Source organism: Podarcis melisellensis, assembly GCF_964234715.1.
Source record: "Podarcis melisellensis genome assembly, chromosome: 16".
In the NCBI taxonomy this organism is placed as follows: Eukaryota; Metazoa; Chordata; class Lepidosauria; order Squamata; family Lacertidae; genus Podarcis; species Podarcis melisellensis.
Window position 1 is genome coordinate 40,305,302 of NC_138533.1, and position 26,940 is coordinate 40,332,241.

General features: G+C 46.9%; 1 protein-coding gene across 3 annotated transcripts; it reads left to right on the forward strand.

The window, feature by feature from the left end:
* The first annotated feature begins 13,241 nt into the window (after window positions 1-13,241).
* On the forward strand, window positions 13,242-26,333 carry LOC309359352 (solute carrier family 2, facilitated glucose transporter member 11-like). Of its 3 annotated transcripts, none has more exons than XM_081892906.1 (12): window positions 13,242-13,483; window positions 17,174-17,272; window positions 19,158-19,318; window positions 19,851-19,975; window positions 20,306-20,435; window positions 20,556-20,704; window positions 21,659-21,846; window positions 23,143-23,253; window positions 23,357-23,458; window positions 23,780-23,852; window positions 24,601-24,728; window positions 25,892-26,333. In XM_081892906.1, exons 1-12 carry the CDS (start codon window positions 13,418-13,420, stop codon window positions 26,090-26,092), a joined length of 1,533 nt encoding a protein of 510 aa, XP_081749032.1. In that variant the 5' UTR covers window positions 13,242-13,417; the 3' UTR covers window positions 26,093-26,333. The 3 variants fall into 3 exon arrangements, with proteins under 3 accessions (XP_081749032.1, XP_081749033.1, XP_081749034.1); XM_081892907.1 differs by lacking the exon at window positions 13,242-13,483 and adding an exon at window positions 13,519-13,885; XM_081892908.1 differs by lacking the exon at window positions 13,242-13,483 and adding an exon at window positions 14,066-14,195.
* Window positions 26,334-26,940: the final 607 nt, after the last annotated feature.

Consider the following 26,940-nt stretch of genomic DNA (forward strand, 5'->3'; position numbering starts at 1 on the left):
TAGCATCAGTTAATATCTTAAATTTTATTCGAGGCTTCTTGCCCTGCCAGACAAATCTAGAGATATCTCTCTGCCACTTCTTGAAACACTCCATTTTATCCAAAATTTGCAATGTTTGAAACAAAAACAGCATCCTTGGCAATACATTCATTTTTATCACAGCAATTCGGCCTAGCAATGATAGCTTCAGGTTTGACCATATTTCTAAATCCTTTTTCACTTCCATCCAACATTTTTCATACTTATCCTTAAATAAATTCACATTCTTAGTGGTCATGTTAACCCCTAGATATTTCACTTTCTTAACCAGTGTTAATCCTGTCTCCTTCTGAAACCTCTCTCTCTCAGTCACTGTTAGATTTTTCTCTAAAACCTTAGTTTTCATCTTATTCAACTTAAATCCCGCTACTTGTCCAAATTCTTGGATCAGTTCCAGTACTCTTTTAGTACTAGGTTCTGGCTCCTGTAATGTCGATACCAAATCATTGGCAAATGCTTTCAATTTGTACTGTTTAGCTTCGACTTGTATACCTTTAACCATTTGGTCCCTTCTAATCATATTTAAAAGAACCTCCAAGACCGATATAAAAAGCAATGGAGAGATTGGGCAACCTTGTCGTGTTCCTTTCTCTATCTTAAATTCTTCCATCACTACATTATTCACAATTAATTTAGCCTTTTGTTCTGAGTAAATTGTACCTATACCCTTGCCAAAACCTTGACCAACCCCCATCCCCTGTAAATTCTTCTACATAAAACTCCAAGAAATGTTGTCAAAGGCTTTCTCTGCGTCCAGAAATATCAAAACTGCTTTAGTATTAATATTCACTTGTAGTTTTTTTAGAATATTAATTATGTTCCTCGTATTATCAGACAGGTGTCTGCCCGGGAGAAAGCCAGCTTGGTCTTTATTAATTCCTTCTACTAGCACCTTTTTTAATCTTTTAGCCAAAATGTCTGCAAAAATTATAATCCACATTAAGCAAAGATATAGGGCGGTAGTTCTTAAGCTATGTCTTCTCAGACTCTGTTTTCGGTATAAGTGTAATCTATGCTTCCTTCCATGACTCTGGTGCCCTTTTCCCTTCCAATATTTTATTACAAACTTCTTTTAATGGCTGTACTAACCATTCTTTCAAGGATCTATTATATCTTGAGGTCAAACCATCCGGTTCTGGAGATTTACCTAATTGCATGTTCTGAATGGCCCCTTCTACCTCCTGCTCCATTATTTTGCAATTCAACATTAGCTTATTGAGAGATTTTTTGTAGTCCATTTGTTTTCAAAAATCGGTCAATGTCCATTTCTTTCTGCGTCTCCTGTGTATATAATTGTTTAAAGTACCTCTGGAAACACTTCCTGATCTCCACTGGATTATGCATATGTTTTCCTTCCACTTCCAAGTTTGTAATAGTATTAAGTTTTTGTCTTTTTTTCATTTGCCAAGCCAGCAGTTTTCCGCATTTATTTGCTGATGCAAAAGTATCTTGTCTCATCTGTTTAATTTTCCATTCTATTTCCTGGTTCATCATTTTCATATATTGAACTTGATATAACTTTATCTCTTTCAGAATCTCCTGCGACTTTGGTTTCGCTCTCAGTTTCTTTTTTCCTTCCTTTATTTTCTCCAAAATCTTATCTTTTTTCTCATTTTGGACTCTCTTTTGAATCGCATTCTGTTGTATCAAAAATCCTCTCATAACCACTTTGCTTGCGTCCCAAATTACTCTTTTTTTCAACAGTGGTGTTCATATTTATCTCAAAATAGTCTCTCAGAGTTTTTTGGGCCTTCTTAGTCACTTCTTCATTCCTAAACAATGTGTCATTCATCCTCCATCTGAAGGAACCAGTTGATGTTAGTTTCATTTCCATCTTCACAGCATTATGGTCGGAGCAGGTTTTAGGGCAGATTTCCACCTTTCTAGTCTTCGGAGCCTGCCCTCTAGTTACCCAAATTTGGTCAATTCTTGTCCATGTCATTTTGGCCTCAGAGAAGGTTCCCTCTCTTCCCAGGGGTTTTTTCATTCTCCATATGTCAACTAAATCCATATTGTCAGCCATATCAAAGAAAGTTTTTGGTAGTCTACCATCCTTAGTAACTACCTGTCTCTGTGCCTTGTCCATATTTGTAGACACCACTCCATTCATATCCCCCATCAAGATCATATTATAGTCCATATAGTCCATCAGAGTCTCATGTAGCTTCTTGAAGAATTCCGATTTTCCCTCATTTGGTGCGTAAATGCCTAATATCAAAAATTTATCTCCTTGTGATTGAATTTCGATTGCCACCAATCTTCCTTGGTCATCTTTAAATAGAAATTTCGGTAATAGGCTCTCCTTTGCATAAAGTACTACTCCTCTTTTTTTAACTTTGTCTGATGAAATAAATTCATGTCCCAGTCTTTTATTACTCAATATATTCCTGTGTAGCCTTATCACATGTGTTTCTTGTAAACAAATCAGGTCCAATTATTCTTTTTTTAGTAAATGAAAGACTCTTCGTCTTTTTTTCCGGGGAGTTCAGTCCATTGACATTCCAGCTTAATACTTGCAGTGCCATGATGTAGTTACTTTAGTTCTCCTCCAACTGCGCCCAGTGCTTGCTCTTGTTCTGTCGGTGGTGTTAGTATCGCTTTCCCTGGGCAGTCCAGTCCAAAAGGTAGCTTTGCTATGTCCACTATAGGGGATCTTCTGTCCAGTACTCTTTGCTCTAGTCCTCTATCTGGTGATCTTCTGTCCGATGCTCCTGGCTCTTTTCCTAGTCCCTTCTGTAGATCCTCTTCGTAGTTACTCAAAAAAATTTCTTTGTCCTCAACTGATCTTATTTTCATTTTCCTTCCTTTAAAGCTAAAGGATAGGCCTTGGGGAAATTCCCACCTGAAGATGATTCCGTTCCTTCTCAACAGAGCAACCAGATCTCCATAATTGGACCTAAGGTCCAAAAGATGTTTTGGGATATCTTTAAATATTTCCACTCTTGACTGTAATATTTCCTAGGTCTTCTGATAGTGCCAACCCAAAATTTTATCTCTCTCTTCTTTAGATCGGAGGGTAATCAAACAGTCTCTTACTCTATTCTTCTTTCCTCTTCCAGCCTAAAGGCACTCACGATTTTAACTCCTTCTTGTTCCAAATCCAGATCCCCAAACTCTGCAAATCCCTGCGTGAGAAAGTCTATCAAACTACCTTTCTCCAATTCAGGTACAGCTCTGATCCTCAAATTTGTCTGTTTTTCCTTAAGCTCAATCATAGAAAGCATCGACTTATGGTCCTCAATTTGTCTCTGTATATCTGGGACTCTCTTTGTTTCCAGTTGTGTTACCTTGACTTCCACAGCAGCAACTTTTTCCTTGGCTTCCTCTGCGATCTGTCGGGTCGAAGTAGATTCCTGTATCAATTTCTGAATGGTTTCTATGTTAGTATTCACCTTTTGTCCCAAACTATTTATACTTTCTGTATTTGTATCAATTTTAATATTTGCAGCGTCCACCTTCGCATTTGACGCATCCACTTTTGCATTTGTCGCATCTACCTTCCTGCTAAGTTGTTCCAAAGATTCTTTTTTTTTAATGAATATTTATTAGCATTTTCAAAAAAGGACAAAACATATAAAAACAAAAAAACAAAAAAAAAATACAAAAATCCAAAACTTAAAAAAACAATTAAAAACACCTAAAAGTTCAAATACTTATTTTCTTTTAACTTGTTTCTCAGACCTCCTCACACCTCCCCTTCTTGTATTCCAATTTAAATTATTAGCTCAGCAAATCCTTAACTTACTTCTCCATTTTAACTTAATTTAATTTATTCTAACATGTTATTATTTTACTTTTCTTCTTTCTTCCATTTCCTCAATTTATATTTACAAACCTTATTTTAATTTAATTTAGACCATTTTAAAAACCAATTTTAACTTATCCAAATTTACACATCAATATTTATACCTCATTATTTTTTCTTAAACATTTTTCCTAAAGTCGACCAAAATTTCCCTTCCACGTCTTTCCCAATTTCCATACCAATAACAAAGCAAAGTAAAAATAAAACAAACTATATTTATATACCCTTTGGATTCCCAAACTCCACCCACCCTTTTCCCGGTTTCAGTCCTCAACAAAATCCATCAGTCTCAATATACTGTTTAGCCTGGAGATCTCACGTCCGAGGCTCTCAATTCTCTCTCAGTTCCTCTCTGCCAGTCTTTTTGATAGTCTTTAATGTTAAACTCCAAATCTCGAAGAAGCTCCGGCCCAACAGGATCCATGTTTCTACCAGCCATACCTCCATATTTAAAAATAAAGCTTATGGAGTACTTCAAATCTTGTTTTATACTCCTTTCAGGTCCAAATGTCCCCCAAGCTCCAGCTTCCACCTCCAATTCAGGCCAGGCTCTCCACATCCGATTTTTATTTTCCTTTTTTGTCATCATGTCAGGCCTCAAAATGCTGCTCTCCTTTAACTTCTGCAAAGTTTCAGCTCCTCCTTCCTTTTCTTCAGGGGCAACATATGTCACCTGCTCCATATTGTCAAAGCTCTCCGTTTTCTCAATTTGTTCAGTTGGATAGGTTCCTTGTTTCAAGTCCTTATCAGATTCAACAATGTTCTTTACTGCTAAGTCCAGAGTTGTAACATTTGAAGCCAAAACATCAGTTTGGCCTTGTAACTTTCCCAAGAGAACAAATGCTCTGTCCAATTCAGCCTGGATTTTCCTTCCTCCAGCCATTCCTGTAATGTCACTAAACCCCTCTAGGGGGATTTTAGGTCCTTAGTATTCCTTTCAGCTCAAGTCCAAAAATCAGGTTATTTTCTATCAGCTCTTCCTTATTTTCAACAAATTATTACAAATTAACCAACAGAGGCAACAAAAACAAGGTTCTCCTTTTCTATCTCGGCAGCCAACTTGACAGCTGTCAAACTTTTCAGTCTTTCATCAACAGGCTCTCTCGTTAGACACTCCCGGGTCCGGGGGTGTGTGTGTGTGTGAAACTTCAGCTCCCAAAATTAATCTTATTATCCTCCAGCAAAAATTCTTATAATATCAAAACCGTGAAATTAAAGTCTTTTACTAAAAAAAAGAAAAGATTCTCTCAACCTTAGCTAGCAGGTCCTTTGCTTTAAATTGTTTACAAAGAGGGGGGTGGACTTCCTTTTTAACCCTTCCCCGCTCGTTCCTGATCCGCCAAATTTTTCTTTAAAATTCCAATTTCCGTATTACTCACAGGTTGATGTTTTAGAGTCCAAATGTTCCAAGGAAAAAGTCAGCGCTCTCCGATAATGGCTTGCGGCTTCACTCCGCAGATGAAGGAGTACTCTCAGCACCGCGCCGCACCCCATCCCCGTTCCGAAGCCTTTAAAAAAGGCTCCTTCACGGATTGGGGGGGGCGCAAATGGTGCCCGCCGAGTCACTATGTTCACAGGCTTCTGCGCCTGTGATTTTAGGGGTCCCTGCGCCGCCGCAGCGGTAAGACCCAGTCTCTGCAGAGCCGATTCCCTCTGGAGCTCGGAGGGAATCCGCCATTAATCGATGGCGCAAACCCGGAAGTCAGCTGTTCCAAAGATTCATTTATCTTACCTAATGCAATCGCCACCTAAGCAGGGTGGGGGTGGAAAATCAATCCTGGCTTTCAGTGCGTAGTGATCAGACCATGGCACCTTCATCGAAGGAAACATGATCACATCTATACCTATGCCAAAGATCAAATCCAGCGTGTGGCCTGCTTGATGTGTGGGGCCCGAAACAAACTGGGAGAGCCGTAGTGTCGCCATGGAAGACACCAGGTCCAGAGCCTGTGAGGAGGGAGTGGCATCAGCATGGATGTTGAAGTCCCCCAATACCAATAGCTTAGGGAACTCCAAGGCCCAGCCGGCCACCGCCTCCAGCAGGCCTGACAGGGTGGCTGCTGGTGTACTAGGTGGCCGGTACACCAGCCAGACAGCCAAGCTCACCTCGGAGCCCCACACTAGGCCAACACATTCAATGCCGGGGATCGATGGCGATGGTAGAGCCCTGAAAGAACAGTCTTCTCGGATTAATAGTGCCACCCCTCCCCCCCGGCCCACAGTCCGCAACTGGTGGAGGACAGAGAAACCCAGGGGCGCCATCTCTCGTAAGGTAACAGTTTCCCCTTCGCGCACCCAGGTCTCCGTCACACAAGCCAGGTCAACCCCGTGCGAGGTGAAGAAGTCTCGCAGGGTGGCGGTTTTGTTGCCTATAGACCTGGCATTGCACAGCACCAGTGATGGAGGTGAGTAATCCTTGCTCACCCTACCCTCGTCTCTCGGGATGGGGCGCAGATTGGAAGGGGTACGAGCATATCCGTATCTCGATCCCCTTCATCTATGACATCTGCCCCCAGATAACCCGGAAGTCCCTGGATTTTCATCATTCCAGTGGTGTTTTGCTCAGGGAAAGGATGGCGACCAGAGGAGGGAGGTCAGGCCTGGGGGAGCCATAATCCCCAAGGGGAATGGTCACGTACTCCCTGCAAACCCTGCCCATACCCAATAGGTGCTAGGTCTCACCTTCCAGACTCAGACAAAGGGGGATATTGGACTTGGCCTGGATGTCAGAGATTGCGGGCATCACCTTTTGCCTTAACCAGTGCCAGGAATGCTAAATATCCCTGACTGACAAGGCATCAGTTTTCAGCCAAGATGCCACTCCTAGTTTATGACATGCTTGTGACATATGTGTGACGATTTCAATGTGGTGTTATGGGCAATTCGGGAAAACCTTTAAAAGAGAGTGACACCCTTTGTTTGGGGCTTCTCTCTGCATCTTTTATGTTGTAGTTTGGAGTCATTGTTGCAACAATAAAGATCAGGCCTCTTGGCTGCTGTTTTGCTTCTATAGCCTGGCTATGTTCTTTGCTTGACTCTTCAACCTGAGCCTGCAAAACTCTTTGCAGCAGTGGCCAGCATGGGACAGTGGCCACACCCTGCATAATGGCTTTGACTGGCCCCACACCTGCGAGGCCGAGACGGGGGTGTTGTCATCTGCATAGCCCATGACACCCCCGCCCCCCACTCTGCCCAGGCTTGCCCAGAGAGGTCACTTTGGTGCTGCTAACACAGCAAAAAACAATGCAGAATGGCAACAGTTACAAGTGACCAGTCTCTGCAGCCACAGCAGGCACTGTGATTCCCCTGCGGTTTGACTTCACCCCTGGAGGCACACTCCATTGTCTCTCGAGACAGATGGATTGCAACCAAACCTGCTCTCCACCTGACTTCCACTCTGCTGCTGCAGTCAACTTTACAGCTCCCTCGCCCCTCTTTTTCCCAAAAAAAGAAAGAAAAGAAATACCAGTACTAGGCTAACAACATCCAGCTATTCTTCAGGGTTGTCTTCACTTCTTCCCGCCTCCCTTCAGCAAAATGGGGCTAACAACAGGGGGCTGTTCTGCAGGGCTGGCATAGCTCACATTCTCTCTGCTCTTAAAGCACATTCTTGAAAACCTGCTCCATGCAATAGGGGTATAATCACAGACTTCATCTACGTTGGTACTAACAGAGTAATTTTAAAAATGCTTACAAACTCAGGAGAAAATCACCTCCCGTTTTGGCATGAAAACCTAAATGAGAAGGATTGTGACACACCACTCCCCAGTTGCAGCTGCACTTAAATCCCAGGTACCATGAAGTGGTGGCAGCAGCAGCCCTTCACCAGGGGAAGCCAGTGGGGAAGGCTTAAAGTCAAGCCAAAAATCTCCCGTCACCTCCAGGGCTGTATTTTATGGGAGAGGTTTGAGGGCACACTGGAAATTTAGGTTTGTGCAATTAAAGTGGATTAAAGTGCCCCATTGTCCTGGTGCAACAAATCCACTTCAATCAATTAGTCTCCTATATTGGCATATAATACGCGCATCATTTACATGGATCAGAACACAACACTGTTAACAGAACATAGTAGGAGATACTTTAGGATAAAACTGTCCAGACACCGTGAGGTATGAAAATGGCTCTTAGGACCTATAGTGACGTAATTTCATGGTTTTATTCAAAAATCTTGCCACATTCTCCACAACGTCATTCCTACAATTTGTCAGTCTGCATTTCTTAGTAAAGAAAGTGTTGGTTTATGTGTAGAGATTTTTCCTGTTCTACTTAATTCAAGAGTGTTCTGGAAAGTTTTCTTTCTATGTGAAAGAAACAGGCAGAAGGTTATTGTTTGGGTTATTTATTCTGGGAAGCTGAGTACAGCTGGTTTAAACTAGTTCTGTTATCTTTCTGTCAAGGTTGTGCTGACTATTAAAGTCAGACCAGGAGGAGGCTGGGTCTCACTTTTTCCTTTTATCTCATTGTTCCTGTGTGGTATTCTGTATGCTGTAGTGTTAAGGTTTGGTCTTATTACAACTGGATTTTGAATGTACTGGATTTGTGACCATTATGCTCATTTGCTTTCAGTAGCAGTAAAGCTCTGCTGGATGAAGTACAGTACAATTGCCTTTGGTCTATTTTTGGGAGCTCTGCAACATGTTTAAGTTTTTTTCTCCTCTGAAGAAGCTGGGGCGACACAATGGTTCAACAAATAAGACATCCTGGAAGAGTCAGAGCGATAAATCCCCTTCTTCTACTTTTCATATATTTTTTGTATAAAATGGGCAATAAAAGAAAATGTATGTGATGGATTCAACCTGTTTTGTGCCACAAGGGCAGTATCTCTTATAGGATGGGTTTTTAAAAAATCCACCTTGCAAAACTGCATATGGTAAGACGTTAAATCTTGCAAGGGAAAGAGCTCTCCCTAGGTGGGGATCATAAAGCTGATGTAAATATGGAGTGTCCTGGCCAAATGAGGGTGGAATTCTCAGCCCCAATGGGAAACAGGTTTTACTGGCTACGCTGCTAAGGGTTTGGAATTAAATATCTAGGATTCTGTGCTTGATTGTTTAGAATGCTTCCAATTGTGGGAACATAAGCAGTGACTTGAGCGATAGGCCACAGGTTCTGATTTTGCTCTCAATGCAAGCTAGCCATTCAGAGTGGTGGGATTCTGCCAGTATGTGGAAAGTTAAAGAGGAAGATTCGGGCATGGAATGTAGGCGGAGTCAGTACGCTTTGGTTTCCAGCAGCTCGTCCAGTTTCCAGACACATAGCTGCATGTGGCACACAATTTGGCAGGATTTAGTGCAAGAATTTGGATTGGATGCGTTCCAACCACTGGTTAACTGCCAGTGGGATAATGGGATGCCATAGAGGAGTTTGGGGGCTACTTTGGCCTTAAATACCTTTACACTCCAAGAGTTGGGGTGCTTTTCTTCACACAACACCCTACCCTGAGTGCCTAAAGCAGGCATCCCCAAACTCTGCCCTCCAGATGTTTTGGGACTACAACTCCCATCATCCCTAGCTAACAGGACCAGTGGTCAGGAATGATGGGAGTTGTAGTCCTAAAACATCTGGAGGGCCGAGTTTGCCTATGCCTGGCCTAAAGGGTTGCTGACTGGTCAGAAGGAATGACCTTGGCTTGCCCCCTGTTCCTTTGGCCAAGGCTCGAGATGCAGGGATCTGCAATGGAGGTTTCTCAGGTGAGGGACCACAGAAACTCCAGGTTTCTCCTCTCACCTCCCTCCCTGGGCTATCTCTACTGACATCCTCTTTTCTCCTTGCTGGCCTTGGACCCCCTGCACATTCTTGGAAGCAGCTCCTTGGGTTTGTCTGCCTCTTCTCCCAGTGAAGAGGATTCCTTTGATAGCCTATCCACTTGGGTCTCTGGCTGGCTGCGGCCATCTTTCCTGAGCTTGCAGGGCAGCAGCTGAAGAAAGAGCAAAAAGGGTTTTCTCGTGTGTGTGTGTGTGTGTGTGTGTTTCTTTGTGGCTGATTAGCTGCTCTCCCTGTGCAAAGGTCAGAGGGAGGTGGGAGGAGGTTATCAGAGCTTGCAGGGCAGCAGCGGCACCTAGCGGCGCATGCAGTTTGATCCATCTTTTAGATTTAGGGGAGCTAGTCTCAAACGTTTGTTGGGGGAGACCTAGGGTTTTTTGGGGGGGGAGTTATTTGTCCTGTCTTCATGCATCTTATGATGGAGGACCACTGTAGCCACCCCCAACGACACGTTCTCAAGATGGAGGGTGAGGGAACAGCTGCAGTCGCCTGCAGTTCCTGCGCAATGTTTGCCATCTTGCCAAAGGTTGCAGGCAGCTTTACCTGCAGCAATTGCATGTTGATTGCCCTCTTAGAAGACAAAGTCCAGCAACTGGAGGAACATGTAGCTACGCTCCAAAGAATTAGAGAGCTGGAGCTCTTCTTGGAAGCAACAGAGGACACCGTCTCCACCAAGGAGGAGACAGGGGACTCCCCTGAGAAGGAGGCTAGTTCACCAACACAGGAGCCAGATATATGGAGAAATGTGACACAAAGAAGTAGGAGGCCCAGGGTTCGCTCTGATTGTTTGGAAATACACAATCGCTTTGAGGTCCTCTCCCCTAGCATGGAAGACGAAGAGCAGACTCCATTTGAGGATCTCTCCCTCATTACAGTCGATCAGGTATATGAAGACGAGCAGCAAAGTCAGTCCTCAGGGAATGTGCAGGCGACCTTGGAACGGACAGCTCACGGAAGAACCCCGACCAAACCTAAGAGGAGGCGTGTAGTGGTGATAGGGGATTCCCTACTGAGGGGAACAGAAGCAGTGATCTGTGGGCCTGACAAGATGTCTCGGGAAGTGTGCTGTCTCCCCGGGGCTAAGATCCAAGATGTAACTGAACGACTGCAAGGAATCATAAAACCCACTGACAAATACCCCTTCCTCTTGGTTCATGTGGGAACCAATGGCACTGCAAGCAATAGCCTCCAGAAGATAACAGTGACCTCATTGTGGGAGTTTACTATAGATCCCCAAGCCAAACGGAGGACATAGATGATGCCTTCCTGGAACAGATGGCCAAGCATGCAAAAGGAAGGGAGATAGTAGTAATGGGGGACTTCAATTACCCGGATATTTGTTGGATGTCAAACTCAGCCAAGAGCAGAAGGTCAAACAGATTCCTCACTGGCCTTGCAGACAACTTCATTGTCCAGAAAGTGGGAGAAGCAACAAGAGGAACAGCCATTTTAGATCTGGTCCTGGAAAAGGGGGGAAACCACCAAAGAGGAATTCAAACAAATAGCCAGCACGTGTAGACACAAAGTCAGAAAAGCTAAAGCACAGAATGAACTCAGGCTTGCTAGAGAGGTTAAAAGCAACAAAAAAGGCTTTTATGGGTATGTTTGTAGCAAAAGGAAGAACAAAGAAACAGTGGGGTCACTCAGAGGAGAAGATGATGAAATGCAAACAGGGGACACAGAAAGGGCTGAACTCCTCAATGCCTTCTTTGCCTCAGTCTTCTCCGATAAAGAAAACAATGCCCGACCTGAAGAATTTGGAGCAAATGATTCAGCAGAGGAAACACAGCCCAGAATAACTAAGGACATAGTACAAGAATACTCGGCTAGCCTAGATGTATTCAAGTCTCCAGGGCCAGATGAACTGCATCCAAGAGTATTAAAAGAACTGGCAGATGTGATCTCAGAACCACTGGCAGTCATCTTTGAGAATTCCTGGAGAACAGGCGAAGTCCCGGCAGACTGGAGGAGGGCAAATGTTGTCCCTATTTTCAAAAAGGGGAAAAGAGAGGACCCAAATAATTACCGCCCATTCAGTCTGACATCAATACCAGGGAAGATTCTGGAGCAGATCATTAAGCAAACAGTCTGTGAGCACCTAGAAAGGAATGCTGTGATCACCAATAGTCAGCATGGATTTCTGAAAAATAAGTCATGTCAGACTAACCTGATCTCATTTTTTGACAGAATTACAAGCCTGGTAGATGAAGGGAACGCAGTGGATGTAGCCTACCTTGATTTCAGCAAGGCATTTGACAAGGTGCCCTATGATATTCTTGTAAAGAAGCTGGTAAAATGCGGTCTTGACTATGCTACCACTCAGTGGATTTGTAACTGGCTGACTGACCGAACCCAAAGGGTGCTCATCAATGGTTCCTCTTCATCCTGGAGAAGAGTGACTAGTGGGGTGCCACAGGGTTCTGTCTCGGGCCCGGTCTTATTCAACATCTTTATCAACGACTTGGATGATGGACTCAAGGGCATCCTGATCAAATTTGCAGATGACACCAAACTGGGAGGGGTGGCTAACACCCCAGAGGACAGGATCACACTTCAAAACGACCTTGACAGATTAGAGAACTGGGCCAAAACAAACAAGATGAATTTTAACAGGGAGAAATGTAAAGTATTGCACTTGGGCAAAAAAAAGGAGAGGCACAAATACAAGATGGGTGACACCTGGCTTGAGAGCAGTACATGTGAAAAGGATCTAGGAGTCTTGGTTGACCACAAACTTGACATGAGCCAACAGTGTGACGCGGCAGCTAAAAAAGCCAATGCAATTCTGGGCTGCATCAATAGGAATATAGCATCTAGATCAAGGGAAGTAATAGTGCCACTGTATTCTGCTCTGGTCAGACCTCACCTGGAGTACTGTGTCCAGTTCTGGGCACCACAGTTCAAGAAGGACACTGACAAACTGGAACGTGTCCAGAGGAGGGCAACCAAAATGGTCAAAGGCCTGGAAACGATGCCTTATGAGGAACGGCTAAGGGAGCTGGGCATGTTTAGCCTGGAGAAGAGGAGGTTAAGCGGTGATATGATAGCCATGTTCAAATATATAAAAAGATGTCACATAGAGGAGGGAGAAAGGTTGTTTTCTGCTGCTCCAGAGAAGCGGACACGGAGCAATGGTTCCAAACTACAAGAAAGAAGATTCCACCTAAACATTAGGAAGAACCTCCTGACAGTAAGAGCTGTTCGACAGTGGAATTTGCTGCCAAGGAGTGTGGTGGAGTCTCCTTCTTTGGAGGTCTTTAAGCAGAGGCTTGACAACCATATGTCAGGAGTGCTCTGATGGTGTTTCCTGCTTGGCAGGGGGTTGGACTCGATGGCCCTTGTGGTCTCTTCCAACTCTATGATTCTATGATTCTATAATTCTATTCCTTTGGCTCTTTTTCTGCATCCACTTTGGTGTCGCCAGCTCCATAATCTGGAGGCTTTTGCTGCATCTCCAACAGAATTCTGCCCAAAGGGGGCTAGTTTGAAAAGCTCTGGACTGTGACCCGCTCTTTCCAGGCAGACGTGAAGCCTGGAGACACCAAGGGATTCTGACAGCCCCATTTCTTCCCAGGTCTCTTCTCTCGCATTGTGTAAGCAGCACTCAGCTGGGAGCCCTCCCTCCCCACCGGACGGAGTTTGTAGTTTAAAGCCAGCTTAAGTTTTTGAGCCAGAAACATGTGAAAGCCAGTCAGGTGAGGGGCTCAGTCTTTCTTATTGGCGCTTCAAGGGGCCTCTAGGTGGAAGAGCTGAGATGTGAGAGACGGGCCCTCGGATGCTTCATCACCTCTGCGCATTGCTCCATACTCCATGGACTGCTCCAGGTGTCCTGCCAGAGGCTCGAGGTCCAAGGGAGGAATGAGGGAAAATCACAAGGTAATTGTCTCCTCCCAGCTCTCTGTTTGCTTCTTTATATCTCTCTCTTCACGGACAAATGGGGGCCCACAACAAACTGGTCACTAATGTGCATGTTTCCCTGAGCAACCAAAACGAATGGACTTTTCACAGTTGGTGAAAAAGTTCTTTGTGGGGTGACCCCCGAAATGCTTTGACTCGCTGGCAGGCTGTGATGAGTCCCAGCCCATAAAACTCCATAGACAGCCGAGTACCTTGGCATGAAGGCTCTGGGGTCTGCTGCAACAGCACTTTGCCACCCCAACGGTGGCACCTCTCAGCCTCCTTCGGCTGTAGCTCAGCCACCTTGGTGAGAAGGCCACCTGTCAGGTGTGGAGAATGGAGCACCAGCCGCTGCTGAAAGGTGCTGGACAGCCTAGCAAGGTAAGCAAGCTTGCAGAGTCAGAGGCGACAAGGCGGCCGTGGGCTTAGGTTTCAGGGAAAAGGCAGAAGTATTGAGTCTCGTAATGCAGGAGGGGGTGTGTGTGCGTTGTAGAGGCAACTGAAATGAGGATGCAGATTTGCATACCCTGATTTTAGAGGAGATCCCTTCTAACAAACAGATGGTGGGTTGTGCGAATACTTTCATGAGGCAACTGATAATAGAAATTGCAACATGAATTTGAGAAGTATCTGCCTGACTATCTATCTACCCAGCCTTTTAGGATACAAATTCTTCTAGAGAGGCTTGCAGGTAAGATTACACTACCTTCTTAAAAGCCCCCCAATACCCTTAGAGACCATCTTGGGTGTTCAGATTGATGGGGTGTGTGTGTGTGCGCGCTCTTGATAGTTCTGGTGGCACTAGCTGTGTCATCCCTCCTTCCCCACAGAGAAGGGGCATCTGGCACCTTTGTCATTCGGCTCCCATCCTATGCTGAAGAGGCACCGCTTCATCCTGGCCTTTGATACCTATGAAATATATATTTCAGGACCCACCCTATTATTCCGATTGTAAATGATTTCCAGTGATTGTAATATTGTTGCAAGCTGTGCAGCTACCTGTTGATAAAGGCTGGCAATAAATTCGATAAATAAATAAATAAATAAATAAATAAATAAAGTCAACAGCATCTTTTTTACAGGGCAGTTGATGGTAGGTACCTGAGGGGGGATTTGTTTTGATTGTTAAATTTCAATTTTCTACCCACTGCAATTCAACCATTTGGACACCACTGTCAGTGAGTGAGCAAATATTTATATATTGGTGACTCGTGTAGAGAATTGTCCTCTCTCTCTCAGGGTGCAGAACAGAGAAATAAAAGCAGAGTTTAATTCTGTAAGTAATAAATGGGGGTGGGGTCAGAGTCTGGAATGGCTTCCAGGGGGCGTATGGCTGCAGCTACTGCTTCACCATCATTTCAGCTTTGGCAAAGGCATGTGCTGAGCTCTGATACTTGCTGCTGTTGGCAAGAGACTGATGGCCCAAGTGACCGCACTGAACTCTGTTTTGGGTGAAGAGTCTAACCAACTGTGCTGGAGCATCCATGTCCCTGAACAGACACCTCTCCCATCCCTCAGCCCCCATTTGCTTGTCTCAAGGTGGGTCAGTTTAATGTTGTGGCATGTCAGGAGTGAAGGAAAGGAAGCAGGAATGCGAAAAGCTAAGAGCATAATGAATGACAGCTCCTCATCCTGTCAAGTGATTAATTCCTCAGATAATCCCTCCACATCAGCATCACAAGCAGGAAGTCACAAGGCTCTCAGCAGTGGTGGGGATGGTTCTCCTGCGTGGCTGCCCTGCTCTGCACACGCAGCTTGTTGCGCGAGTGCTTGGTCATCTCCTTGTCTGCCAGCCTCGAGGTGAAGCCAAGGCCCGCCCACCGCCCAGTCTAGGACAAAAGGGAAACAACGAGGCACTGGCGGTTGTGTCCCAAGGAAGTCCTCTCCACCTTGCCCCCTCCCGCAGGACAAAGTCAAGAAACACAGCAGCCCCAGAGAACTATAGTGAGCAGTGGGAAAGGGTTTGTTTGTTTTCCAGTTTGGGGCTTTGATTTCCTCACGATTCAAAAAGTCCAGAGTGAGTCATGATGTAGCCAGTAACTTTGGTGTTGGGGTGGTAGTTTTGTGTGTGTGCATTCCTTTGTGCTCAAGCCAGACTTGATCAGCCTGGGTCACATGCCAAGGGATTACCTGGCAAAGAGGATATTCCTACTTGAGGACCAAGGCGGGAGGCCAATGGGCAGGTTTCCAAGTGGGGACAGATGCCAAACAGCTCATGCCTCTGCTGCCTGGTGGAGCAGGATTCCTCCATCAAACAGGGCAGCAGTTCTGTGGGTCAAATGAGGTGTCACCCGGCAAAGCTCGCTTTGAACAGTTGGGCCACTCAGCAAACACTGTTCTGCAGCAGGCTCAAACCTCATGAGCCACCCCCAAACTTGCCTGCTCTCCTTGTTTTCAATTTTTTGCTAGAAATTGTTGTCTGCCACTTTTTTAAATTCACAAAGCAAGAATGCAAACTTACAAAGAGGAGAGCTCTGATGGGCAAGAGTGAGCTGTGCTCAGGGATCCTGATTCTGCAACTCTTGCTAAAGGTCACAATGATTGTCTTGTTGGATCAGGTAGTAGCTAGTCAGGTCCTGTGTGCTTTGCCAGGATTCTAGCGACCAGCATCTGAAGTTTGTTGGTGCTGACCCTGGGAAGCTGAACTGCATTCAGGAAAAGGAAGGCCAACACCTCTGTAGTGCTGGGAAAGATCCAAGGCAGGTGGGGAATGGAGAAGCTGAATCCTAGAATCCTAGAATTGTAGAGTTGTAAGAGACCACGAGGGTCATCTAGCCCCAACCCCCTGCAATGCAGGAATGTTTTGTCCAATGGGCATGGGAGTAGCCAGGATTTTTGTGGGGGGGGGCAGGACTTTCTATTGTTTTACTTGATCTGGAGGGGGGGTTAGGTGCCCCCTGCCCCCCATTGGCTATGCCCATGCCAACGGGGGACTCAAACCCACAACCTGAGAATAAGAGTCTCATACCCCGCAGACTGAGTTGTCCTGCCTCTGCTTTAAAATGGAAGAGGAAGAGAAGAAGACAGGTGGATGGGGCACCTGGAAGCAGAGGCAGCACAAGGAGCAGAAACCCACAGGCCAAAGGGCAATAGCAGACCTGCTGTTCAGCGGGTGCCCAATTGCTGCCACTGTGCCATGCAATCAATGGTGCTTGCTTGTGTTTGTTCTTAATTCATTGGTATGCTTCTTAATTAATTGCTTGATTCAGTTTATAAACCATCTGTTCACATTTATTATGCTTGACTCCAGTGTGAGTACAAATCCGCTTCTCCCTTAGTTCAGAACTGTGGGTGTTACAGGTAGTCCAGCATCAGCGCACCTCTGCGGCAGCCTCTCTGCTGGAGAGGAGGGTGGCATAAAATGCCTGCCCCCTGGGCCTGAGGGAAGCCTTCCCCAACCTGTTACCCTCCAGATATGTTGGACTGCCACTGTCATCTGCCTCCGCATCATACAGCCACGCTGGTTGGCTGGGACTGATAGGACTGCTAATCCATAACATCTGCAGAGCTTGGCAAAGGCTGCTTAGATGTCAGTTATAATCTGCAAAAGTGAGAGATCCCATTCTCTGAAGGAAGGCTCTTGGGATGAGAAGTTGTGGGGGAAGGCTCCAGTCTGTTCCAAGTAGCATGACTCTCTGGACCATGAGGGTCTCTGGCTTCTTTCTCTAGCTCCCGACTTGGACGCTCCTTTTGGCTGTTTGTGCGGCAGGAATCGGAGGCACCTTTCAATATGGGTACAATGTTTCAGTCATCAATGCACCCACCGAGGTGAGATGCTGTTTTTAATCTCTTTTCTATTGCTGGAGATGGGAGGGTTACTCTACACTATTCTCTGACCTATCAAAGGCTTGGAGCAAAGCTGCCTGTTGCTTTCGTAAACCTCTTCCCCAGAAACACTTCTTATCAAGCCATGAGGACAAATAAAAAGCTGTCAGGTTTTTGAACGCACCATCGTTCAAATATCTGCATCATGCAGTTGACTCATGCAGTCCAAACTAAGTGAACACTCCACCCCAGATTTGTGTCAAGGAACGGGGGCCACTTGCCCTCCCCAGATACAGGGGGGCTTTGTCCCTCTCCCTTCTCTCAGGGCTACTTTGGCTGCCATCATTGGGCAGGAGGCCACAAGGGCCAACCAGAAGAATCTCCTCCTCCCTGTCCTGCCTCGCCCCAATTGCCCCTGAGGATGAGGAGCCTGGCTCCATTGTGCTGTCATAAATCAACAGTAAGGCTATAGATCGTAAAACTGAGCAAGTCTGGAGGGAGGCAGGCGGCTGCCCTCACCCATCATCAGCTGATTCCCTTTCTGATTAAAGAGTGCAATCTTGATTTACCAAAACATTTCGTGCATTTAAAAAATAATTAAAACAAAGTAACCATGGAGAGATAAAAGCACGAGACTGAAAAAAGAGTGAGACAAACAGGCTGATGTCTCATGGGTTGAGAGCCTGGGGCTGCACGGATAGCAGAGTTCAGAGGATGCCGGTATATTTTGGTCTGTTGAAGAGAAAATGGCCTGCCCTTCCTCTCACCATGACCCAGCATTCAGAAAGAGGGATCCCCCCCTCCCAGACTCTTGAGTGAGACAATGAAGCATCTCTTAGAGGACAACCAGTGCCTGTGTGTAGTGGTGGTGGAGGGGAGGGGAGCATAGTTGGAGACATTGTCAGGAATCGGCACCGGGGGCCCCCTGCTGGCCCTGGGAATCTGGGAAAGCCAAGCCCCACACCTCCCCACTTTCCCTCTCACCAGCCCCTCTGGTTTCATGGTGGCCTGGCAATGGGAATATGCCTGTCCTTCAATAAGAGGGTTAGGCAGCTGTTGCCATGGAAACAGAGCCACCTCTCTCTGCATAGAGAGGGGCAGAGGCAAGGTGCCCACAGCCTTGAAGAGTGGCAGTGGCTCAGTGAATGGAGCACTGGGTGTGATTGCCCTAGCAAGTCCTAGCGGCTCTGCCAAGTCATTGATCAGTTGTTCACCAACAAATGTAAGCATTACCATGTCCTGACTCCTGCTGCTACTTCCTGCTTCTTGCTGTTAGGGTGCACACCCCCTGCAAGGTTTCTACCTCACACTGTGAATCTCCTTTTCAAACTAACAAGATGCCCCACAGCCTGCCCAAGTCCATAGGTTAGAGGGTGGGAGGGGGCGAGGACCACAAAACCCCTGAGCACCTGCCAATTTATTTAGAAGAATTTATAAACTACTTTTTAAAAGCCTAAGCAGTATACATGAAAACAATACAAGCAATTATCAATATACAAATAAAACAAGCAAAATTTAAAAACAAGTGAACACAACTAGTCTTGCCAGGTTTGCTTGAGCAATTTTTTAGCTGGGTGTTTGCCTCATATGAAGACACAAGGAGCCTCAAAGCACAGGTACCAGTTCCTCACAAATGTGAGGTGAACATCATATGGTCCTTGTAAGAGTTCAAGGTCCATGGACTAAATTGCCGAGAGGCACCTGGGGGGGGGGAGCAACCCCTCAAGTAAACTCTGCATTCACCAGGCCCTGGCTTGCTCTCTCTCTCTCCTCTGGCATTTGCTACAAAAAGGCTGTTGTGTAGCTGGGCAAGGAAAGAGATGCTTCTGGTCCAGGTGGGAGGCTTTGATTGGATGGGCTAAATGATCTCTCCACTTTGTCCTTCCAGCACATCCACAAGTTCCTCAATGACACCTGGCAGAGGCGATACCAGGCGGAGCTCAGTTCCAGCATGCTGACCCTCCTCTGGTCCACCATTGCTTCCATTTTCTCCCTGGGAGGGCTCTTTGGGGCTCACCTTGGAGGCAGCCTGGCCATCCGCTTGGGCAGGTGAGCAAGATGGAAGAGCAACACTTCTGGCTTCTGCAGAAGAAGCTTCACTCTTCTGCAGGATGCTTCTTATCATAAGAAGAAAAATGGTTGTATTGCTTTCTTTATTTTTTTGCATTGCTTAATCCGAAAGAAGTGAGGCGACGTACGTAGTCCACAACTTAATTTCCCCTGCATAACAACCCTGTGAGGCTGAAAGAGTGAGACTTGCCCAAGAATAACCAGGGCATTTACTGAGTGGGTCTTTCAGCTCATCTTCCAGCACTCAAAGCCAAGCACAACCCTATCAGCAAAAATAGGAGTGTTGGGGGTGGGGCGGGGAGTCTCCAGAGGGGTGACTCTCCATTGTGTGGTTTAGTGGGAAAGAGGCCCTTGTGGATTCCAACCAGCTTATCTAAGATGTTTAAATTTGCCTGTTTCTCTTGGAGAACCTTGACCGCTGTGCCAACTTTGTCCAGGAGCCCGTCAGGGTCTGTGACAAAAAATTCTCTGTCCCTCAAGGGTGCAATCCTGTTACCCTCCTCCTTTGCAGGAAAGGAGCCCTTTTAATGAACAACTTTATTGCCATCCTGGCCGCCATCCTCATGGGAATTAGCTTTCCAGCCGGATTGTATGAATTGCTGATTGTTGGGAGATTTCTGATTGGTATGAACACAGGTAACACTCAACTTTGCACCTGGGAAAATTCACCTGGTGGGATTTCAGGGGCATTAAGGGCACATGCGGGATATGTTTGTGCACCTGTGACTTCATCAATGATCAGCCAGTGGTCTTACTTTGTGTGGGCACATCCTACTGCAAAGGGCCTTTATGTAGTTTTATTTTGTGAACCTTTGCTTTCTTTTTCTGGTGTTGTTGTTGAGGCTGAACACCCTGTGACACCACTAGCAACTTATAATGAAAGGCCACCTGCAGCCCCTGAGGCTCCCCTGTGTGTGGATCCTGCAATGAAGAAGGGAGGCCACTGATTTCCTCTTCCATTTCCAGGCATCGGTCTCTGTGTGCAGCCGCTCTACATAGGTGAGGCTGCCCCTAAGCACCTGCGAGGCGCTATGGTCATGGGCAGCTCCATCTTCCTGACAGGGGGGATTCTAACAGGACAGGTTATTGGCTTAAGGTGAGTGCCAGGGCCCTCATCTCCCAGATGAAGGCTGCTCAGCTCAGGCCTGGCTTGTTGTCCCAGGATCAGGATGGAGCTGGCAGCCCCTTGTCTCAGCATTGTCTGTTCTTCCTGCAGGGAGTTACTTGGCGGAGAGGCCTACTGGCATTTCCTGCTCTCGAGCAGCTGCTTCCCAGCCTTCATCCAACTCTTGACCCTACCCTGGTTTCCAGAAAGTCCCCGGTTTCTCTTCATTGACCAAGGGGATGAGATGAAATGCATCAAAGGTGAAGTCTGCCCTTCAGCATCCATTGCTCCTTGCTTCCCCCACCCCCTCGCTCTCAGCCCCAGACGCCCTGCTCCCCAAAAGGTTGCTTACCTCCCCAGAGAGGTTTTTAGCCACGTGGGAATGTTCAGGGAGGCAGGAGAGGATATATTGTTTAATTATATCCTTCCCAACTTGTGTTAACAAGTTCTATAATTTAGCAGAGTAACATTCCCCCTTTTAAAAATTGCACAGCGGATAACGTCTTTGCCAGGCTTGCATAAGCCTCTAAAACAAGTTTCCTGGGAATTCCCCTTTATTCCCTCTTAAAAGAATAGACACGACACAGTCTTGTATAAAAGTATATAAAATAGTTTACTCACATTCTGTTCACAGAAGTTTCCCAGAAGGCAGACTTAGGTTACAAAATATATACACATGTGGAATCTATCCCATAAGGAGATAGAGATGTTGCTTCTTCGAGGAATGGAGTCAGAGAGAGAGATGAGTGCCTCCCCTGTGCTATTTTGTTACCTGCACAGGTGAGGTCACGCCCACCTCTGGTCACATGTAGAGGAAGTTTGTCCTAGCCCAGGAGGAAACAGGAAGTTCTGACTGGCGGGCCCAGACACCCCCTTTTTATTTCCACTCTAGGAATGTTGTATTTGACTACTCTGTGTTTCACACCCCACAAGCCACTGCTGGTTGTTTCCTTCTGCTCCAAAGAGTTGTGTGTCCAAGGACTTGGTGTGGGGCCTTGGGCAAGCCAGTTTGTGCCCAGTCCAGGTGCACCTGTGAAGTAGCCAGCCCGACTCCTCTCCCATTGGGTGGTTGGGAGGGTGGTTTCTATGATCCAAACTGCAAGGCCCCTTGCCTGTCCCTCTCTCGAGCTGCAGCAGCTCTTGGCGGCCTCACGAAGATCTCCTGCGCTCAAAGGCCCACTTGGGCCCTAAAAGCTCTCCTCTATCCTTCCCAGCAATGAAACGGTTCCATGGCCCTTTGAACTACCAGGCAGAAATGGAGGACATCCAGAAGGAGCGCTTTGCGCTTGGTGGTGAGGCAGCCAAGAAACCCTGGCAACTCTTCACTGACCGCAGCATCCGATGGCAGCTCATCACCATCATCCTCTTGACAATGGGCCAGCAGCTCAGCGGGATCAATGCGGTGAGTACCAGGACTGAGCCACTCCCCACTCAGGAGAAGAGCAGCTCTCCATTAGGCATTGCTCATTTGCCTGCTGCCTAGTTTCCCCCCTGCCATGCAAGGACATGCATGGACACTCCAAACAAACATCAGCCAACTTGGAAATGGCTTAGCTGCTGGGACTTCTCTAAGAGATTCCTGGCAGCTGTCTCCTTGAGGAAATGCTGAGTATAGTTAGGTCAGGGGTAGGCAACCTGAGGTCCATGGGCCTGATGTGGCCCAATCGCCTTCTTAGTCTGGCCCGTGGATGGTCGAGGAATTGTTGTGTTTTTACATGAGTAGAGTGTGTGCTTTTATTTAAAATGCATCTCTGGGTTATTTGTGGGGCATAGGAATTTGTTCATTTTTATTCCCCCCCCCCAAATATAGTCTGGCCCACCACATGGTCTGAGGGATGGTGGACCGGCCCACGGCTGAAAAAGGTTGCTGACCCCGGGTTAGGTGCTCTGTTCTCTGATAGAACTACAGTTCCCAGGATTCTTTGGCTGGGAGCTGAGAGACTGAAGGTGGTGCGGAGCTGGCTCAGTGTAGATGTGTCCAAACAAAGGGCACACATGTGAAAGGACATTTATTCCCATTGTTAGGGAAATGTGGGTGGGTGACCAAATGTGGAGGGCGACCCTCCCAGGGAAGAATGCAGAGCTTCCAGGCCCCCCGTAGTGGGCAAGTTATGCAAACAGGGAAATGTGCATTGGGCTCAAAGGTGGACTGGGAAGGGGGCAAAATGCCAGCCTTTTTAGGAACTGGGGTGACAGGGAAGTGTCTGAATGTCATTCACTATGGGAGAAACTCCAACCCATCCTTTGTTCCGAAGCAACTGTCAGAACCAGAGTGGGGTTGTTTATCTGCCAGTTTCATGTCCAAGTCCAGCTTTCCATTTTACATACCCAAGCTGGCTGGCTGATCTGCTTCTTAAACTGAGCTTTGCCTGGTCCAGTTGTCTATGAAGAGCAAAGCTAATGTCAGCCAGGCCCTCTCCCCACCCCACACTGTTCCCCTCCATGTGCTCTCCCTTGCACTGAACTTCAGCAATGAGGGCATGACTGGTGGCACTCTTGACCAGCCCTTTCACAGCCAGCTCACTTTCCCAGGGAAGAATGCAGAGCTTCCAGGCCCCCGTAGTGGGCAAGTTATGCACACCAGTTTTTAGAAGGTGGTAACATTAAGCAGTTTCTTAACTCTGCACAGGCCTGGGCTGTGCCTGCTTTGCCTGGTGATTTGCCTCCCATGCATTATGTTTTTGGTATTTACTCACAGATTTACTTCTATGCAAGTTATGTATTTGAGGAAGCTGGGATCCCCCGAGAAAACATTCCTTACGTGACCCTTGGCACTGGGGCTTGCGAGTGCCTCACTGCCCTCACCTGCGTAAGTGATGAGTGTTCCAATTGCGCCCGTCTGAATTTCTGAGGCAAGAAAGGGAATCTTCCTTGCTGCTGAGTGAGTGAATGCTTTTCTCTTCTTTTCGCAGGGCTTGCTCATTGAGTCTATGGGGAGAAGGGTCCTGATCCTGGGAGGCTACTCCCTGATGACCTTGTGGTGCATAGTGCTGACTTTTTCCCTGACATACCAGGTAGGCTGGGTAGTCTTGTTCAGAATGCATGTGGGTCAGCTGCAATGCAGCTTTTCAACATGATGCCTGCTCATGTGGTGTGCATGGGTGCTGAATCTTGATGAGCAAGGCACCATGAGAGGAGTCACTGAAGGCCAGCAGGTCTCAGGAGTCTTCCGCGCAGCAGGAAGGAAACCAGGAGACAGCACGCTGCACTTGGCCCCTCTGCTATTGGATTCCCACCCCCGGCTTGGCCCTGATCCCCTTCAGGGTGGTTACATGAGGGAGGGGGATGTGGCTGCAGCCAGTGCCAAGCCTTCCCATGTGCTCTCTCTTCCCCAGGTGTACTCGTGGGCACCCTACCTGAGCATGGCCTGCATATTTGCCTTCATCTTGAGTTTTGGGCTTGGACCAGGTACCTCTTCCCAGTGATGAATTTGGGGCAGCCACTGCGTGTGCCCTCAACTACCAGTTGTTGGATTTTAAGTTGGGGGCTTTTGGAGCCACAGGGTTTTACCAACAGGCAGAGCGGGGCTACCAAGAGGATGCTGCCAAAGCTAAGCAGGCTGCTTGAAGGCACTGAAACAGCCCACCTGCTGAGGGCAAGTGCAGGAAATGCATGGAGGCATCCTAAGTTCCCAAGAAGAACCAGGTTGCTGGACAAAGCCTCCTGTTCCCATGGTGGCCAGCTAGCTGCCTCTTCCAGGAAGCCCTAAGCAGGACATGAGGACAACAACCCTCTCCCACTTGCGTTTCCCATCAACTGTTCCTCAAGATTAAGCACCATTGGATTCTCCCAGAAGCTCAGGGCAGGCATGAAGGGGATGGGAAGCATCCTAGGTCAAGAGGTGGAGCTGTTATTAGGTGCATTCTCTCCATTTTATGGGCATCAGATACTACTATTCTGTACTGACGTGCCTTCCCTCCATAGACCCAAGGATGACAATAGTTGCCATGCTTTAAAAGAAGAGGGAGTTGCTACAACTGTCCGTTTGTTCTTAGCATATGGCTCTGTAGCCAGATTCCAACAAAACCTAGCTGCTAGCCTCCCCCTCAAGGATATGCAAGCAGCTTCCTAATCTAGGAAGGGAAATTGTTTCATTTTCTGTTTATTGAAATACTCCCCCAGCATAGCACCACCTTTTTTGAAAATTGGTTTGCAGGTGGGGTGACGAACACTTTGACCACAGAATTATTCACCCAGTCTTCGCGCCCAGCTGCTTACATGATTGCAGGCTCGGTGAGCTGGCTCAGCTTCTTCACTATCGGGATGCTCTTCCCCTTCATTGTGGTAGGTAAACTGGCAGTTTGTAGCCACACAACCTCCCCTGGCTGCTCCTGCAAGACACCACTCAGGGGGACTCATCAGGAGATGGCGCTGCTGTGCCCGTTGCCCTGGTTTTTGCATTTGACATTTGTTGTTTTTATTATTATCTTCCTAGCTGGGCTTCTGTCCACTTTCACATCAAAAAAGGGGCTCATAAATGTTGATATAAAATAGAGGGAACCCCAGAGAGCACCCTTCTCTATCGTCATCGTCATCATCCCCACCGCTTGACATCAATGCAAAATAAACTGAAGCTGGCCTCTGATGAGACAGCACCAAACCCTGGCTGGGCTCTCTCAGCAGCACCCCTGGCTGCCCCTTTTCAGTAAAGCCCGAGAAAGACGGTTCACCTCTTAGTGCAATTGGAGGCAATTCTGTATGATGAGCTGCCCTTGAATCAGGGAGGTGCCTCATGCACGAGGGACAAATCTTCACTAATTCCTTTCCAGCTCTTAATACCTTTAGAAGCAACCCCCTGCGAAGGGAGCTGAGAAGTACATGAATGAGCAGAAACAGCTGCCAGTAAAACAGCCTGTTCAGCTCAGAAATGCATTTAGATCATGTTTTCTAAGCCTTTAATGACCTCTATTTAGAACTTGCCTCCCAAAAAGGAGGTTGTCAAGCAGATGGTGTTTCCTGCTTGGCAGGGGGTTGGACTCGATGGCCCTTGTGGTCTCTTCCAACTCTATGATTCTATGAAAAAATGAAAATGCATCTAATTCAAATTCCTAGAATTTCTAAGATGTGCAATGATTCCAGTTCACTAAGCAGGAGAGATTTCTAGCCAGTGATAGTGGATGCAAGAATTCAAATGACCAGCTTAAGCAGATAAAGCCACTCCAGGTGGGGGTTGGGGTGTTGCTCATGGTCCAGGATCTCCTTCTGAGGCATGCTGGATCAGGCCAAAGGAGCCCCTCTAGCACAGCATCCTGCTCTCACAGCGGCTGGCCAGATGCAGCCTCTTTGGGGAAGGCTGCAAGCAGGGCCCAAATACAACGGCACTCTTCCCACTAACTTGTAGCCATTGAGAGAGAAATTAATGGAGAAGGCTGAGCCATCCAGCAGTGCCTGGAGGGGCACAGAAGGTGTCCCCCCCACGTGACATGCTTTCTCTTTCCTTCTTCCAGAAAGGCCTCAAGCAGTACTGCTTCATTGTGTTTTTGCTAGAATGCTGCTTGGTTGTCATTTTCATCTCCTTTGTTATTCCTGAGACAAAGAACAAAACCTTCCTGGAAATTAAGAGAGAGTTCCACAAGCTCAACTTTGGTAGAAGCAAGGAACAAGAGGGAGAACTGTGCGAGAGACAACATCTTAGCAATGAGTTCTAAAGGGTGGGACACAGCTGTGAGGCGCAGGACCTTGTCAGCTGCGCCAGAGAACATTCATACCAACCGACTCTGTTAGCAGGCCAACCATTGCTCCCCAACACTAGCAACCACCCCCCCTGGCTACAGAGAAGTAGGCTGTTCTTGCTGCCAGGACTTTGTTCTCCCCCCACCCTGTCCCTCCTTAAACACATTTTGTATCCTGTACAAGGACTCAGTTCAATAAAGTCAGCTGTTCATCTAAGTGACTGTCTTTACTGCTGAGCCACAAAGCTGTGAGATGCAGCCTGGCAAAATCAAGGTAGGACAACCAAATGAAAGTTGACCAGCTCAGCAAGGAAAGCATCTTGGGGGCTGAGATACCCAGTGGGCATCTTTTGTGACGGAATATTTGGAGGAGGAGGGGGGAAAGGAATGGTGCCCAGGGAAATATAAACAGAGACCTCACCCTTTACACCCCCTTCAATGTAACCTTTTTGGTACTTTTAAAAAACTACCTTTAGTTGTTCATTTTGTATTGTTATAAAGTCCCTTGAAACATGTATGCAAGGTACTTCATAAACTATGGATGATAACCTACAAACCTTGGGGGGAAAGGATTGCAAAGGGAAAGAAGAATTTGACATCAGTCTCTGCCCTGTACAGTGTCCATCCTGCTACTTATGCAACAGCGCATAGGTTTTAAAAAGGGATTAGACACACTGAGGGAAGATGAGGCATTAGTTGCCAGAGAAGGGCCACTGTTTTCATGCCCCTCCCTGCTGGTGGGCTGTCAAGGGGGGTGGGGGCAGATCTGGCTGGTCACTACAGGGAAAAGGATGCAGAAGTCAATGGGTCTCCACCAGCAATGG